This window comes from Patiria miniata, unplaced genomic scaffold (assembly GCF_015706575.1).
Source record: "Patiria miniata isolate m_02_andy unplaced genomic scaffold, ASM1570657v1 HiC_scaffold_28, whole genome shotgun sequence".
Classification (NCBI taxonomy): domain Eukaryota; kingdom Metazoa; phylum Echinodermata; class Asteroidea; order Valvatida; family Asterinidae; genus Patiria; species Patiria miniata.
The window spans coordinates 4,057,295-4,076,787 of NW_024037067.1; the positions used below are offsets into that span (position 1 = coordinate 4,057,295).

Here is a 19,493-nt window from a genome sequence, read left to right on the forward strand (position 1 = left end):
TATAAAGCAAATATAGTTACACTAACTTTTTGGAGGTTTTGGGTTCGAAAATGCTATAAAAACCAAGAAAAACGATCATTTTCCTGTAGTCTGGTTCCCTGACTCCATATAAGAAGAAACAGAGCAGTTTACATACATTGGGGGAATTGTAAGGTCAGGGAACCAGTCTAGCTGGCTCGTACCCGTTTATAGGTTTGTAATCGATTGCAAACAAGTGCAATGGTCAATTGGGGCCAGTATTTGAAAAAAAGCCAGTTGTTTCCAACGCTGATCGGCCGATCAGCGTTGGAAATTGATACAAAAATACCACTTTTCTTGAAAATGACAGTATACCAGGTGCCATAATTTTACAGGATGCTTTAGACTGTCATTTACCAACATCCTGTTAAGGTATTTCGCAAAAACTTGATAGTTTTATTTTTCGATGTTTGCAAATGTTGTATATTCCCTTTAAGTTCTGGCAGAACACTGCAATTTGTGCTGTTACAGTGGCTATCAATTTATATGGTTCTACTATGGGAAAAAAGACATCAAAAAGTAGGGGGTTTGTTTTGTTTGGCCTATGCAAGCTATAATATTGTTATGACCACCAACTAATCTTGACTGGCACTATGACCACAGACTGAAAAAATAGCCATCTTTTGCCTTCTTCTCTCCCTAATTTCCAAACGTCTGGTTTCATCAGTGCTATCCATGGTGGATAGATGCTGAAGAAAAAATTGACCAATAATTTACAAATAAGGGCTGACAACTGAGGAAGCCACTTGTATCCACATTTACAGCATGGGTGATGAACATTGAAAAAAAAAAATAGCCACATTTCCTCAGATGCTTTATGTGATGCAGGAAACTCTATTCATTGTGTCTTATGAAACGTTTTTGTTTTTCAGAGATTGACTAGAATTGACCTCATGTCATTCTGCATGTTTTTTTTTCTGCACTAGAGTTGTTAATGCTTTACCCCTCTCTATGATAACTTTATTTATAGAGCAATCCAGGCACACTGTCAATTTCATCACGAAGGCCCCCTTCAATGGCGAAAGCATTGTTATAGCTACTGTTAATCCGTCACGGTGCAGTTGCTTTGCACATCAGTGTGAACATTGATTTCTCCATTGAAGGGGCCTTGTGAGATCACGTGTCCAGACTCAAGGGATTGGGATCCTACCTTTGCAAGCCTTGCGATGCGTGACGGGCTTGGCTTCGTCTCTGTAGAACCCCTCCTTGCAGTAGTGGCAGTAGCGTCCCGCCGTGTTGTGCCTGCAGTTCAGGCAGACCCCGCCGCTCTTGCGTCCAGACAGCTTGTACAGCTCCATGTTGAAGCGGCACTTGCGAGCGTGCAGGTTGCAGTTGCAGGCTGTATATGCATGGAAACATGATAAAAAATTCAATTATGGCTGATTTAATGCATTTTCACGATGTTCTCCTCAGAAGTACTCAAGCCATAGTCAAGTCAATCACAAGTCAATCTCAACTTTCAATCCCCAGTCATCAGGTCATGAATATGGACAGAAAAAGAATGTGTCAGACTGGATGACTTGTGATTGACTTTCTGAGGCCTAACTACAACTATGACAAACATGGCGCACAAATGTCTGTCTCTTTCTCTTTGCCACTGATGCAAGGCACTTGTACACAAAGTCACAAAGGCTAAATGTAAAAAGATTTTAATGTTTTTTTTGACACTTTGTAGAAATTGTTGAAAAAAGTGTTTCTTTTCTACTTTAATTTAATCGTAAAAACTTAAGAAAACAACAGTGGGGTATCAATTGTATTTTTGGAACCTCAAATAATCACACACTGGTGATTTTATTGGAGCAAATTATGTTCCCGGGATGTTGGACTTGTCCAACCAGGCAAAGGAAATTCGAAGGCACAGTCGAGTGGGATCATGTTGCGCTGTAATGTGAATAGGAAATCGTCACGGTGTGATTTTCACAGAAAGAGAAATTGTTCAATTTGAAATGCGTTTTGGAAGAGTTGAGTCATTTTCCCATATGAATCGGAGACCATTACAACTTGAAGTGTATTTAACAATATTTGAACTTTCCATCTTACTCCTTTTTTTAAATGCATTTTATTTACGTGCCTACTTTTCAAAGTACACATTTATAGTCTGTTGCCTTTCCTTAACAAAATATTATTATTTTTCCAACCAAACAAAAACATCAAAATTGGCTGCTGAAAAACAATAAAAGCATGTATGTTAAATACATTTCACACCCTCACTCGTACCAAAACTTTTGGGGCACTACCCTCTTCAGCATATCCCATAGTTTGTTCGGATAAGACTTGGAAATCAGCTTACGTAAATTTGTCAATACTTATTCTTTTTATATTTTTGCAGCCACGCAAATACTTTTTCTGAGGATTTTCGTAACTGCAAAGTACCAGATTATTTCAGATTATAACACATTATTCTCTTATTTGTCGGCTTTAGTTCCTCTTGAGTGATACTAATCCAAACGCGACACTGCGAAGGGGCAAATCTGGGTATAGATTCCTGAAGTAAGAATTCAAACGTACTCCAGGGAATAAACTTGAAGAGAAGGCTAGCTGCTCTACTCTAAGACCCTCACAGAGACAGCTAAATGTCTGTCCTTTTCTGGATAAGATACAATAATAACAGCGTCTCAATCCAACAAGCCTTTCAACTGCATCCTTATAAAGGAGCCCTTGTCTTTCTTTGCAGTCCCGTCTAAATCCAAAAAGTGTTTCAAGCTAACAATGTCCGTGAAGGGAAGGGAAAACGAAACAAACTACCCCGCTGCACTTTTTAGCGGCAGTGAGCTCAGTCGTTGGGAGGATTAGGCCGGGGAGGGTCGAGTTACCATCGCCCTGAGGTATCTTCGTTTCTCCTTCTATTGAAGAGGGACGGGATTTAAAATAAGAGAGTTTGATGTTTCATTCCTGAGAAAAGGAAAAGTTCTCTGACACTTTCCTTAAATCTCAGGTTGTGGTTCTGCTGCATGGGTGTTGCTTTGTTTTGACAGAGTATGGGGTACATTTTTGGTGTACTACTCCCTTTTCGTGGGCTGTGTGGGGATTGTTTTCCAAACTTTGGTTCTGGAGGGTTGTCTGAAGGTAACTGAATCACACGCCAAGTGTGAGTGACTGGCAGGGCTCGAAAAAAGCAGGTGTCACTTCAGTACCACATTACATGTATTTTCAAATGTTGTGTCAGCTAAGGCCATGATGTAATTGAAATGTTTCTCACAGTATAAATTCTGATCCTCAGTTGTCTTGAAAATGAATGTTCAGTCTGTTTTGTGAATAAGTTTCAACATTATATATATACATCTTAGTATGCATTCTTACTTCATTCTTTGTCCACGAAATTAGATACATGTAAAATTTCCAACTAGGCTCAAGCCAAGAATAATTCCAAATCTATGGAAACATCTACAATACAGAAAAGAAACCCATCAGATATTAATCTGTTGGTCACGATGGTCTTTCAAGCCCTGACTAAGCATATAGTTTGTGGCTCATCATCGCCTTTGAAAAGAAAATGACGGTCTTTCTTTTCAAAAACTCGGAAGTGGCACTCCTGTATTCATAGGCCATTTCATTTGTTTGAACTTAATTTCTTGAGTAAGTGCAAGTGGGTGGTCGATTGGGTGGTTGGATAGGCTTATGCAATTTGCTCTCAAGACTTGATTGAAGGGGGTCACTTAATGATACGAGTGGGTGCTTTCTACAACCTGCAGGTGGTATGAAGCATTTCAGTTGATGCTTCCGCAAACAGTTTGTGGATGTGGTCCCCACTTTCTTTTTGTCAAGCCACTCAAGTGTAAGGCACACACAAAATTCCTGGGAAGTTTTTTTTGATGATCTCGGGAAAGTTGCTCCCCTCTTCAAACCAAGGCTCCTCTCCGCAAACAACGAGGAGAAAAAAAGGAGAGGGAAGTATTTGTCATCACCGCGGCGCTGAGAAAACAATGGCTCTTCAGGTGTTTCGAGAAAAGGGATTAAAGAAAGAATGTTAACCGTGTGGTATTGTGGCTGGGGTGAGTTTGGGGGGGGGGGGTGATGATGATGAATCAACGAACAAGACGCATTACGCATACTGACGGCAATAACTGGCAGGTGTGATATTTGAGTGTTTGGTGTGAATCGTAGAATGGCTAATGGAGGACGATAGGCCTCTTAATGAGTACAGTGCAAAAAGATTTTGCTGCTTGCAAACATCGGCAATGTATCAAGTTGGCCTCTCGGTGGATTGTACAGCTTCTGTGCGTCTCATGGCATGAAAACAATCAATCCTTGATGCAAATGAAACCAAATCCTAACTCTAAGCCAAGTCAAACTTCTTATTTGTATCACATATTGTATAATTAGCTATTGATGTTGGGTATGGCATTTCTCAACCCCAGAGGGAAGCATGACAGCTTAGCTGAGGGTGCCATGCATTTGCCCCACAAAATATATCTCTGGTTGTGCTGTACTGTATATTCAACTTGAGGTCCACAGGAACAGAGAGCAATATCCACTATTTCCACTTGAATAACATACATGAATGATGTCCACTGGTCCAAGACAATCACATTGATCAAGTAGATTTCTTCAGCTACAAAAAAGTACAAGAACAGTGGTTAAGCAAAAATGCTGAGAACTAACACAAGCAACATACATAGCATGGCATTATAATTGGTCGGTAGCCTCTTTTGATTAGGCACATATTTCTGTCTTCAGCGAATTCCTGATCCTTTGCTTGGCAGTTCCGAAAATTCAATTCTTGCATTGGCACCTATATACATATTACTGAGAAGTTGACTCGTAGGGCCTACATGTATTCTGCCACTGTGTGCACTTCAATATCAATTTAAGTGCCATTACAACATAATCTCTGGCATATGGAATGAACATCAAAGTAGCACGGCCCCTGGCTGTGTGGTCTGCTCCAGATATGCTGATCACCGTGGCACTTGGCACTGACTAGGGAGATATGATACAGCACTGACAAATTATATCGAACCAACAGCATTGAAGATAACAGAGACACAGGCCCTACCGCCTAAGATGTGTTTGCTAGGTCTTCAACCTCAATATTTGATGTCATCTGATCTTTGTTTTATCTGAGGGTGCGATATGGTAACATTATCTAGCCTAATCATACTAATGTGTGGATGTTATTGAGTAATCTGAACCTCTTGCAGTTGCACCTTGGGATATGGTGCTAGAAATAACATCCACACCTTTTAAATTAATGTCACTTTCATTCATTAGACTAACATAGTGACCACATTAAGGTGGGCTACAAAGTATTGAAAAAAATATGGCTATTGTTGCAAGTGTTTTTGAGTAGATAGATAATTTAGAGAAACACCATTGGGCTAACAGTAACACCATGCATCCGAATTTGCAAACTTGAAGCACATGGCAACCTCTTTCTTTAACCATTGTACAGAACATGGAGCTTGCTCATTTCTCCGTTTTCTTCTGCAGGAATAAATGCATAATAGCAACTCTTACATTCAGTCTCTGTACAGACAAGCAGATATTGCTCATTCATGCATCCCTTCTCTACCAACCACCCTTGTTCAGAGGCTACTGTTTGGGGATATCAGTAACCTTTTAAATTGGGGCCAATTTGATGGCCAGCGATACTAATTGGGTGTTCACACCCAAGGTCCAAGGAGCAAGTGTCAATCAAAGATAACATGATAGACTGTGGGCTATAGTCAAACTTGTGCCAGACAGACAGCATTTCATAAGCCTGGCTAGGCATGATCAAGTTAATGTTAATTGACCAGTTTACAGCCTTCCCTCAGCCCACAGGTGTGCCTTTTGTGTTGTCCCTGTGGTCAAACCCTCCATTCACTGACTCTACCCATAAAAACCACACAATAACCTAATTGGAATCAAGATCATGTCTGGGATCAGTGGCCCATGTCAGTCCTGATACACAGCTGGATAATTGGGTGTGAAAAACCAGCAGCTCAAGCCACACTTGAGGTGGGCCCAACTGGTTGCTAAATAGTCTAGTCAGCCTACTTAACTGTAACACCTTGGACACAGCACACCTGGACATGTACAGTTAGGTTCTTGCTGAATACCAAATAAGCATGAAACAATATTGATCTATAGCAGTACAGTTCCAACAGATCTTTCAAGCAAACAGTCATATTCAGTTAGGCCTAGTTACTTGGAAGCCGAGAGAATCCTAGAGAGAGATGGCTAAAGAAATGTTCAGTTTAAGAAGTAGGAGGAAAACCTCAGACTTGTTTTCCAGAATAACCAATGGAATCAGGTAGAGATTGAAAACCCAATTCACATGTCTGTCTGGGTGGGATTCGAACCCAGATCACGAGGTGCAAGGCAAGGAAAGTACCACTATATGCCAACTCAACTCCCCATTCTCCATCTTACAAATAACAAGATTAGTTTGGTCAAGGTTTCTCCAAAAAAATTCTAAACATTTGAGCTCAGGAACTGTAAAGACCAAGACTGTCCATAATAATTTTGAGGGTGACATAATGGGGGGGGGGGGGGGGGGGGGGCATGGCGTACATTCTGTGACCAGCCAATTACCAGATGCCCATCTTGTATTTTCATTTTAACCATCAAAAGGCCTTCGACGTCAAGTCTGCAGCAGGAGCCTAGCAGGTAGCATAGGAAGATATGCCATGGTGAAAATTGACCGGCAGGAAGCCACTAATTCAGGGCCAATACCTTGCAACACTGTGGGATGTTACAAAATGGAAAGCTCTAGATCCACAAAATTAGGCTAGCTGTCAATGGTAGAACTAGATGCATATATTTTGGTCAGAATGACTTCTATTGAAAAATGACAGAAAAGTATGGCCCCTTCACACAACATGGCTCTGTAACTATGGGATACTATGCTTGTGATTTTGCTCAGAGTGCTGGTAAAGAATTCTTTACACACACACAAATTCCAATCAGCTGTTATGAATTTCAAAGCTTAGGTTTACAATTACTTCACCTGTGACAATTGCTTTTTGTCAATCCAATATTCAGTCAGCCATTTAACAACCATTTCATCTTCAAAGTGGCACTTTTCGGTGGTAGGATAATTGGCAGTGAGCATGACTGGAACCCCGTGTGGTGCACTAACCCAAACCATGTGTGGTGGTGTTATGGCACCATGCCGCCTCACCTTCAAATCCACCCCTACCCTATGGGTTCTAAGCCTGATAAGATTTCCCTAAACTGTTTCAATTGTGACCAGGGAATCGGTTAGACATTCCTATGGTGGTCAGGGGATAGCCTTCCGAGTCTACTTCAAGGATCTGGACCACTTTGTTGAAGTGGATTTCCCGCATTGGCGAGGCGAACACTTGAAAAACAAAGAACTTTCTTTGATCCTTCTGGAATAAGGGGAATGATGAGCCCCTAGATAAATAGGTTTAATTCCTTTCTTGGGTTGGAATTTGTCAATTTTCAAGATGATTTCACACCGGGAGATATTGAATACTGATAAGAGATAAGGTGCTTAGCTGCCAAATCAAGCGTAGACCTCTAAGCATGATGTAATTCCATGGAAAAGGATGGTTTGCGGGCGGATCATCAAATTCCGAATGCCATGAGTAATCATGCCCATCAGCTCACGGATGTCTTCGAAGTTAACAAGAAAGACAAGACCTTTTCTGATTATACTCTCAAAACCGCTGTGCCTTTCTTCCCACAGGCCCTCCCCTAGGCGGGAGAAACACAATGCATCAGCACTTGAGATCTCATGAACGACGAAAGAGAAATACCGGTTTCTATTCTAATCCTTCCAAGTCTTGTCCGATTTTTATTGCCCCTCTCACATCCGCTAGATCCTTTGATAAAAAAACATCACTCAGCATCTACAGTCACTCCAAGGAATTCCTGTGAGAAAATGTGGGGTCACAGAGCTTTATTACTCAGGGACAATTAAGCAGCATTAGAATTCAAGCGACTGTTTGCTTATTCACAGAGGTTTTTACTCTAAGTTGGTCATTATCCGACTTAATCGAGCAAGAGGCATATGAAAGCTAACTCGGGCAATCAATTTTAATCACTTCGGAAGTGAGAATCTACAGCACTATAAGTAACACATTCCACCGAATACTTAAATACTTGGGTGGTTGTATTTTTTTTGCCGGTGGTTTTGTCACCACGCCTACATCATCCCAGAAATAGTGTAAAGACCTACAGGAAAAGCCAAAGACTGTGGCTTCCATTGCAAAATTGGACATCAAACTTTTAAGTCATGCAGTCAAACAAGGGTTGTTTGGGAACATTAGGCCTTATCCAAAATATCAAATCCAATTTTTCTTAATTTTGATGTAACTGTGTCCAGATATGCTCCATAAGAAACTAGAAAATGATCAAGATCAATAAGAGTTTTCACAAGAAATGGGGGGAAAAACATCAAAATCTAGATTTTTTAAAACTTCTGTTAGGATAAGCCTGTGTTCAGAATCTTTGGGTAGCCTACTTGAACGGGATATACCAAGTGTGGATTCTTTTAAAAATTTGATTCATACAATTTTCAATTTAGGTTTCTGTTCAATTTGAATCTGATGCCTTGCTGTCTAAGCCAAATGTCCAATATAGGCCTAATTGGAAAATAACAAGTTGAGTTGTTTCAAAATATTTTGAAATATTTTGAAGTTATTATGAGGGTGAATGCCCCCATCCAAGCAACCGCTGGAGGCTGGTAAGCCCTTTTTGTAATCAACAGAGGAACTGAGCTATGTATCATTTGTCGGGTGGAAAGGAATTTCGGAAGCAACGATATAAACACATCAAATGAGGCTAAATAGTGCCATGGATTTGGGATTTAAGTTGTCACATCCAATCGACTGACAGTTCCTCACTCCTCACTGGGGCTGCTGATGTGTATTAAAGTCTCTGATGAGCACTTAATCCACAAGGGGTGTTTGTGGGCCGTGCAGCAGGGGTACCATTGTAACCCCAAATCGTTTTCCAACCCCTTTGGTCAGTTTGTGCATGGTGTGGGATAAATACAGGTTTTTTTTTATACAAACCGGAACACAAGCGCTCACTGCCCAGCAAGGTAACAGGTTGAAGCCTCCCGGATTTCATATACATGTAATTAGCGGAGGCGTCAACAGAAAACGCTTGTCAATTCGGCTTACACAAAGCCGGCTCGGGATGAGGCTGCGAGACACAGATTGGACAGAGTTAGCGGACAGCTCCTTGAATAGGGACAAAACCCCGCAGGGGTCACAAAGTGACCATGTCCCAGTAGTCTTTGTTCGCTGGTTCCCCTGTTGACAATCGCTCCTTGGCTTACAAGGCTGATGGTGTGGGTGGGCGACAATGGGTGACAATGGGTGACACAGGGGGGCAATACAAGCACCCCACATTCAGACACCCATAAGACCCAGTGATCCTCAAGTGCCAATTGACAATTTCTTTTTCCTCCTCACCTTTTCTGTGTGAACTCGAATAAATGATAGCTAATGAATAGATATCCTTCTTTCCAGACATACCAGTGTTCATAATAAGGATAAAATGAAAGGTCCCTCATATTTTTTTATTCAACATGATTCTTAAATGGCCTGCCAGATGCAAAAAGTAGACACAGAATATGCTCCAACAATATACCAGTTTTGAGTTGTCACTTGCAGTGTCAAATTCCTTAAGTTTGTTAGAATTCACAGTACAAAATTTGACATATCATCCACGTTTTATATAATTAACCCCCCCAAAATGTTTGATCTCTTCAAGGACAGATCCACAGAGGTTACTGGGGGGGGGGGGGGGGGGGGCATACACCCCTCCACACCTCTGGATCAGCCGGGTCACCCTCTGCATTTGTACCTGTACAGATCAGTTAAACCACATACAATTCCCAGAATATACTGAATAAAGAAAAGAACAAAATGGGTGGGTACAACTTTCTGTCCTATCTCCTTAAGCAAGTCCTCAACACTGCCTCCTTTCATTAAGCCAGATTGTTGACTCAAAGCGGACAAGCCCAGAATATCAAACAGCTCACTTCCCAGCACTTTCTACCCCTCCCCAGATAGCTTACTTAAGGCCCTGGAAATGGACCACAATGTCGTTGACGAGTATGCACACACCCAGATGCTAAGTCAAAAGTGCAAGACCTTCGAATGACACTGTGAACACCCAAAATGATTGAAATCCTGAGGTTTGGGGCAAATTGCCTCAAATGTGTAGATGGGTGAAATGTCCAAAATCAGCACAAACTTGTTATGAAGCACTGATATACTAAAAAGTTAATTAGACTTTTAGACTTACGCCTAGAAGAAAAGATTTCAGACATTAGGGGGCTGGGGGCTTACTGGCAAATGTATGTAAAAAGGTAGACACTAATCCAAACTTAAAATCTGTGAGATCCCACCACTCCTAACTACAAACATGACGTGTACATGCAAATTGCAAGAGACTGTATGACATTTCAAATAGCCAATGTCAGTGTTTATGCAGGTCTCTTGATCCCCAAGAAATTACTTTGACACAGTCTAGACACAAACACAGCCAAAGTGTAATCACTAATCTCCAGGTTATCAAAACTGACAGCATGGCAGTTACACAACCATAAACTTTACAGTGCTTTTTGTGTTGATGCCTAAGTGAAGGAAGCAACACCATTTTTAATCACCCAGCTGTCCATAACCATCAGCAAGCTCCTCAAATCAATTACAACCGATTACATTTCCAAAACCTGATTTCCTAATTAATTTACAGCAAAAGATCATTTTCGCACATTATGTAAAATGACAACCATGGAAATCCTTTAATCAATCAAAACATACATATCTTAATCCATCATACTTTTTATGACGCAGACAAAAAACTACAGACCGGTGTATTCTCCTAGGTATAAGCCTACTGCCGAAGGAACTTGAGATTTTAAGAAGGCACCTTGGAAGAAACCGATACTCCAAGGAATAAATTGGGGGAGGTGTTACACGTTAGCTGCATATCTGATCAAGTGCAGTTCTGGTGATGCATATCCTGCAATTTGTTTTTCCTGTCACTCTTGAGATGTGTGAAGCATGCCAACAATCACCCCCATACTCCCCCCCCCCCCCCCCCCACTTCCCCCTTCACTTGACACGAAGTACTCATCTCCGGGATTAAGTTATTAATACCGAGCCGCCTGCGGCCTAGATTTTGTTATTTATCACACGCAGGGAAATCTATACATATTTCTCGTATCAGTTCTGCGTAATTTGACCTTAATAGCGAGACCGGTGTGAAATAAGAGTCTTACGCAAGGGATGCTACCCCTTCACCTGGAGCAAAATTGGAGGGTTACTAATGGACGAGAGGTTCACTTGTAAAGTGGACACACTTTGAAACTAGTGTGTCCGCGAGATACATATCTGGGATGACATTTAAGAGCACTGAAGAAAAAAGTTCCTCTCAAGGGGGGGGGGGGGTGATTTAACTGGGTGGGGTATAGCTCAGTTAAAAGACATGTTTAGGAACTACATGTAGGCCTACCCCCAGTAACGCCTTACAATGTTCACAAATAAATTGAATAAAATAACCTCAGTATAGAATTATTATTCTATCAACAATATTGCTCCATTTAGCAATCCCAGACACGGTGTAACTTTGTGTGGACACACTTATTGATGGGGAGTGATACTTCAATAGACAACATGGAACAATAAAGCCAATGTCTTCAGTGCCACTTCAGTAATGGCTTCTAATGATGGTCACCGGATTAATCCACACCAATTCACCCAGCATCCCTCCTCACAAAATGATCACCTCTTTCAGCTTCAAGACCTGAGCACACAAGATAACTTTCTCACAACAGCATTTCCAGCCTCACAGCCATCTCCATCACCAAGCCCAAGTGTCCTCTCTAGGTCATGCACAGAATCCAGACTGAGAAAACAAGTCCCTCAGAAAAGTGCTCAATAAGCAGGGTCCCTGCACTATTTCTCTTTCTGGAGAGGAAATCCTCAACTTCTTCTACACTCCACAATGACCTGGCTCAGGAATTTTAAGACTAACCCACTTCAGAGTTTCTAGGCAGCTTGCTTAATTCAATGACAACAAGGATGTGGAGACTGCTGAATCTAACTCTAACAGACTCCAACAACTGAGGCACGAAATTTTCCACTTTGTTTTAAACAGAATCCCACAACATTTGATGAAAGTTTCATGTTGTTGAATTTCACAGTGTCAGGGTGAAATAACAACTCTACAACTCTCCCAGATTCTTAAAATTTGCCACTATGTTCTGAATGATTCCCCCAGGACTTAGGGAGGTACAACCCAGCCACTTCTGCATGTATTTTCCTGGGACCCGATGACAAAGAATGAACAAGTTACAAAGAATTTGCCATTGGGTTCTACACAGTGGACGACTTGAGTCAAGATGGTTCCTAGACAAAATGCCTTGGGAGTTAGGAGTCAGGGTTAACCATATCCCTGGGAAAGGTCTTACTAAGTACTATTACCTGATGACATTGCATCTTAATTCATGTCTAGGGAACACCTGCATCCCACTTTCCTCCCCATATCTCTATCAACAGCACCATATTGCTCACCAAGGACTTTAAACAGAACCAGAAGTTGCAGAACCTGAAGTTCATGTATGCCTAATGTGCAACATGCTGAGATGAAAACTGAGCCATGCAATGCTAATGCATTTTATAAAATGCACTCATTCTTCATATTTTTAGCAAAAAAGTTTTAGCCGTGGAAATCATCCCAAACAGGTTCCTCTGAAGTGATGACTTTAATGTTAATCTCAAGGCTAAATAGACAACATATGTCACAATTTTCAAGTTACATCATATTGATGATAAAAATGGCTTTTCAAGCAAGATGTTTCAGTGTAATTCTGAAATGTCTTACCTTGGTCATGAAAAGCATGGAAACATTTTGAAAATGTTCAAAGACACACACAAATGTGTGAAGAGCCAAAACATTGTCAAAAAGTACAACTAGAGAAGTTACAAACTCAATAGAGCTAGGGTCAATGTGCAAGTGATTGCCACAAAAAGGAAAGAAGCATTTTTCATCGAGACGGCCTGATCCAAGCACTTTTGAACTTCCCTGTTGCTCTAATCCTGGCCAGATTCCACTCCAACTGCCCACAGCCTCCCCAGGGACAGCCTGCCAAAACATAGCCAAGGTTCCCTCCTCTGTCATCAAGCCACTCTTGACAAAACACCAAAGCTAATCCATCAGAAAGATGGAGCTACCACATAAAAAGAGGGACAAATGCTGGCCACCAGTCTAAATGGCTTTGCAAAGTTAGGGACTTTACAAACTGAGATGTGATTTTGAAGGTTTGGGAAAAACTACAAGTCATCAAAAATTTTGAGAGGAACTGTAGTGTAAATCATGACAAGGCTGAGAAAATTCATTACTGCAAACTCTTGACCCCAAACTCTATAAAGTAAAAAATAGCCACATGGGACAGTATACTTCATGCCAAACCCCCCAAAAGTCATCCAGATAACAGAAGTACATGCACAAAAATCACACTTACAGTCTACAAATTGCCTCTAAAAATAAAAACTTTTCAAGGCTAAAATGAAATTTTGTGGGGACCATTGTTTAACATTGTAACAAATTGTACCAAACTGTAAGAAGTACTGGAACACATTGTAATACAAAGACCTAAAAATCAATAAATTATTTTTTAAAAAATTGTAAAACTAAAGCATGGCAAAAATGAGCAACCAGGTCTCATTTCTTGAGGGAAGAAATGCTCTACAGAAATAAATTGAACTCATGAGTGTCATCTTAACTGGGTCAGGAAGTGATGAACTCTGAACAGGATATGAATGATCTTTACATTCTCCATTTAGCATTACGCGTGAGTGAATGAAACAGTGCAGGGCGACCTCTCTGTCTCTGCTGTCCATCAACTACTTTGTACTGCCGTACCGGTACCGCCAGCAGTAGCACTGTAGCACTAGCAGGTCTTGACAAAAACAATTGCCAAATGCCACCAAAATATCTCTTTTTTAACACAAATGATTCACCCTAGTCTGAACTTTAATGAATAGAAAGTAAGTAATTTATTGTAATGAGTGCCGATCTTTTTTTATGAAATGCAGTTGTAATCATTTCAATAAAATTATATCGTCACTCACCTCATGATTCTCACGAAGGGGAATACGGGTTGTTTATACTTTAAATTTTCCTAGCGACTCGGAAAAAATATTGATGATTTTATTAATAACCAGCTACCTTTCAATGAAACCTAATTTTCTTTTAAAAACTTTCAAAAAATAATGATCGCTTTCTTGATATTTTATGTCGACTGAAACTTTAAACTTGATCCAAGATTTTTTATTTATCAGAATAATAAACCATTAGGCGTGAACGAGGACATTCAAAGTGTTGCCATAGTTTTTTTTTTTCGAAGTTGAACTTTGTGAATGTCTGGGCGCAACGGGCTAATTTGAGCTTAACTTGGTGACAAAAATATCCAGAAATACGGTCTGAACCTTCACTCTAAACACCAAGACAGAAATATCGTCTTCAATATGCGTCAAGACAGGAAAGTGTCTTCTTCTATTCACCTCGGGGAGACAGAATGGCATTTTGAGAGGTAGGCCTATGTTTCCAATTACGGCGCGGATTTTCCTCGATCCGTCCATCCGTCCAGGCTCCAGGCCTTGTGTTTTGTGTCTTTGCCTTGGGCCTCGTCTTACTCATTTCCCAGAAACGAACGCACCACTGTAATTGAGGATTTCATCGCGAACAAGGAGACACGTTGTCATTAATACACACATCTCGTTGGTTTAAGGCTGAGTCTAAGTATAACTTAAGGCCGTGCATTTCTTTGTTTGTTTTGAAGGTTTTGTGTCAAGTTTTGGGACTGGGTGAATTTTGGACTTCGTTTTGTTGTACATGTTAGGCCGATACTTTCACGTCTTACCTCTTAATGGATACCCATTATGATACTGCATTACTCTTTCTGTATAATCGCCATAAAATTGGCAAACAAAAAAATCTGTTGAGACGAATATTTTTTTGAATTTTAAGCAAGTGTACGGTTTCGCATTTTTGATGGTGACAATTTCCATAAAGCATTAGGCCTAGTAACACTGCAGAACACCACAGTAGCGCACGATGTGTCACAAACACACGGTGAACAAAGACACGCAGACTCACTGACGTTACGCGTTAAAATAACATCAATCACCCGTATTTTCCCACATGGTTTTTATTTATTGTTTGCAAAACACACTGAGAACTATGTACAAAAACCATTATATCAGCATACAATTTAACCAAACGTCAGCTTAATTTCCATTCCAAATCTTAACGCGAGCTAGCACCCCGGCGGCGTGTACGGCCACACACAATGGTAGATTTCAATCATGTTACTCCTTGTTCAGACTACGGCGAGTAACAAGCCCGTGTAGGTTTTGGGACTTCGCCCGGGTATAGCAGAAATGCCCCGGGCTACCTCAATGAGCTTCGTGACGACCACAACTTCGGCAAGGTTTTTTTTTGTGTTGCTTAGAAAAACCCCTCTGAATGCTTCTCCAACCTCACGCCTGAGGTCTAGATTGGCCCGGTTACTAGAATGTCATTGACATTCCTTGGTCGAACTTTTCGAGCAGTTCCAATCATGCTTCGCATTGAACGAAGAATGAAGAACCAGATAAGATGTTCCTTATAAAAGTAAAAAGCGGGGTTTTTTTGGCGGAAGTTAATATCGGGATGAAACCGAAACGGATACAGCAACAACACTTGAGGCCATACAGCAACAGCACTGGGATGTTCTGAAAGATAAACACCCGCCAGGAAAAGTGGATATGTTCCTCACTGTAGCTTCAAGATTTCGAAAGTTTGCTGTATTTTCTAATCAAGCAAATTTTTTTTTAAGTTACCAAAGCAAAAGAAGCAAATTGCTCAAACTGTGCCTAAACGCTAACTCACCATAACTCATCTGCTATCTATTGTCACACAGGTGTATAGGCCCTATAGGCCTATCCCACAACCCCTACGGAAATTGACCGAACCGCAGACTCACTTGCTCGTAATTTCGATGAAAATTGATTTTAAATTGGAAAAGGGCCCTACCGCTTTTGCGCCCGCTCACGGCATGTCAGTCAACACCATCTAACATCTTGACGCACGGGGGAAAAGAACTAAAATGTATGCACTCCAAACCATGCTTGGAATATGGAGCCGGAGGTAAATTAATGTTAACGGCAGAAATTTGGAAATAAATCAGTAATGAAGTTTTGCGACGAAAAAGTTTGCAAGTTAAAGTTGACTGTCGATCACCTTGTCAATTACATTATATAAGGAGACTTTGGAAATGTCCTGTGTATACGAAGTTTGGACGCCATTTACCTGAAGAAAAGTGTACTTGTAATTAATGATGGTCGAAGTGGCTTCGAGCGCTCACAGACTGTTTCACCTGTGCCAATATTATAGCACCGCATTCTTGAGATTCAGTTGTGACGGGCAATCACTTATTACCAGGGTGTGAATATTATTCCTGCAATCAAAGTTGACAGAGATGATAATTTACGATATGCCGCTGTGAATCTTGGGGTATAAGGTGTTATGTTTTGCGCCGCACTTTGAAGTCAAAGTCAAAGTAAGGTTTATTTCTATAAGGTAGAAAAATATCAATTCAATGACAAAATCACTTAGATCAACAACAGGGAAGTCAAAAGTAACTTCCGTTGAGACTTCGTACGCCGATCGCCTGCCGCGCTCCCTAATAATATTCACAACACATATTGCGCCTACGCCATCTTATAAGCCTGAGGCTAGCACCTTATTAAACTCTGCATTATTATGCATGCATGTTGAATGAATAGTGTGCGCCTAATTATTGCAATGCATGCACCCTACAATAAATGGCACAGGCCTGTACCAATAGGTACGACTGCCTACATACTGGCCTAGGATATGGAAACAAAATATCTTCTGCATTAACATTTTGAACGCTATAAACAAAACCAATATGGCGATATAGCTTGAAGGCGCCGAATGATATTCCTCTGCCCCCTTCGGTAAACTCATTCATAAGTTCCCCTTGTCCTTCCTCAGGTACGAAGTTTTCTACTTCCAGCACCTGCAGCTGGATCTCATCACTCAGCGCCTATGATATGAAACGCTTCCGCTCAGCAGAAGACCTTGGAAACTGCTTTATTTCATTACAGGTAGGGGATGTTTGCCAATCTAGCCATAATTATTTTAGAATCATGATATTGCCGTGACATTTTTATACTCATGCACGTTTAGTAGAGTGCTTAGGACTGCATCCGGCAGGTGCACTTTTAGTACATGAACATCCACAGGATCCACAGTATCCACACTCTTAAAAACTGGCTTGAAGCCAGTTTGATAATAATAATAGCTATAGGTGTCGGGAAGTAAATAGCCTGCACCTTAACTTTGTTACTCTGTAAAACCACACGGTTAAATATCCTCCTTTGCTGTACTTTTTCTGAAACCAAACCAAGTGTCTGGAACGCTAGACGCTGCATGTACTCGCGCCAAGACAAAGAGAACGGTCTTGAAAAAAACCCCTATAACCTGCTTAGTCCTTGTACACGCTAAAATTACTCAACAAAGGTGAAAGAACCACGCAAATGATCGTTGACGGAGACAGCGTTTCATCGCTTGATGGTCTGGTTCTTGCATGCGATGTCACGGTGGAAACGTGTCATCACCGGATGTGTTGTGCCGCAAGACACCTCGGTCCTCAAGGCTTCCTACGGCAAGGACTCCGCTAAAACACAGCAACACCCGACTAAGGGAGGACACGGCAATTGAGGTTACCTTTTGTTCTTGGGACAAAATTTGTGGTTCTCAAGAGACATTCCCACAGATGGGCCTGAAGTGGATGTGGCTTCTTACAAGATTATTTCTGGCATCCAGAGATGAGTTGCAACAATTTGTTTGCTAATGGGAATGTGCTGCACAAATTTTCGAGAGGGTTGCCTTAAATTTAGACTACACATGAATACGAGATATTTTGAAAAGAGAAGACATCTCAATTTGTTGAGGCCTGATGAGTGCATGACGCTTGGAGCATCTGCTTCTAACAAAAATGAATCATTATAATACTTCAAGCCTCATTCTTGTTCAAATCAAATAAAACGAAATCAGCGACTTTCTTATGACACACTAAACTTTAAACATCCAACGTAAAATTGTTCTTGTATGATTGACATGGAAATAATATTCACGAAAGCATAGGGCTATCAAGGATAGTCGGAAGAAACGATGGCAGTTTAGTGAATCACCGATGAAAAAAAGAATATGAAATTTGAAAAAAAACAAAACATTTTGGTAGACAAACTTTGAAGGTTGCGGTGAGTCATCGGGAAAATCGTGCATGAAAACATCAGTTTTTCAAAAAATGGACTGATGGAGCACCTTTCAGAAAGACCGGTGGCATATTTTCCCCAGAGAAATGTGGACGTTTACTGCTTTCGGAAACAGAGGGGCCAAGAATCACGGAATCGCAGCAAACTGTCCGTGGCAGACAAGACAGACGTGTGCCGGCCAAAGCAAGCTGGAGCCCCCGTGGATTCGCGTAAACGTCGCCGCCTATCAACTCACGAATCGGTCACTAAAAAATTATCGTCTGGGTCTAACACGGTCATCGCCGCAGTTCAGAAGTTAATTCGGTCATAGATGGGGGTCGCGCATGTTTCATTTCAAGCCGCCAAAAAATGATGACCAACATCTTGAGATAATTTCAAACATGCGACATCGAAGTGAAACAGCGGGCCCAATGGGGCAACAGCATCCTCCAGGTCGGGGGCCTTTTATCCGTTTGGTCGGAGATCACAGACGTTTTCTTGGTTATTTGCGGCAATACACATTACATTATTTGTGGTGCATCCGGATCAAGTAAAATTTATGGGGGCACGTGCCGTCGTGCCCCCTCCCGCCGTGCCTATACCTATACGTCAGTGAACTTAAAATGAACTAAGAAGATGGTAGCAAGAAAACGACACAACTGCAGGATTTAAGTATGACTGAGCATCAGCTGAGAAACGCGAAGTGATATGTTCAATTTGCAAGAAATATTCAAGAGCCCGATTTCGCTTAACGTGTACCAGAGATACTCCGTTGACAATCGACCGATAACGTTCGCGTAAAGCAAAAGAACCCATTTAAATGTAATCAAATGCATTTTGTAGAAAGTGTTGATAGGCCTGCATCCCATAGGCATAATCTGATACTCTCGATGATTTGAAGTAGCTAAACTTACGGATAAGATTAGGTAGCATTGTAGCGAATTGTGAACATGCCCCAATACATCAGCGCATGCGTGTTAAATGACCTACAGGGTGAGTAAAAAAAAAGGAAACCCAAAATACTAGGACCGTTTTTGTAATGAAGTTCTGCATGTAGCACTTTCAAAAATCCATAGGATATGAAACCCCAATTAATAAGCTTTCTTTTAGTGCATGGATCATTCAAATCACTTATGTACTTTTCAAGTTACGGAATTTTAAAACACAAACACCGTTTTAAAGTTCTGTCCACGTATCACAAAAAAGGTAAGTGTTCTTTCAGCAAAACGAAAACAATTC

General features: G+C 41.0%; 1 protein-coding gene across 1 annotated transcript in view; it reads right to left on the bottom strand.

Annotated features, from left to right (window-relative positions):
- Positions 1 to 19,493, bottom strand: part of LOC119735067 (netrin-1-like) — a 45,665-nt gene that overhangs the window by 18,868 nt on the left and 7,304 nt on the right. The window contains exon 2 of the mRNA XM_038208759.1: positions 1,169 to 1,357. Coding sequence (XP_038064687.1) covers positions 1,169 to 1,357 — 189 coding nt within the window. The remainder of the gene's footprint in view (positions 1 to 1,168; positions 1,358 to 19,493) is intronic.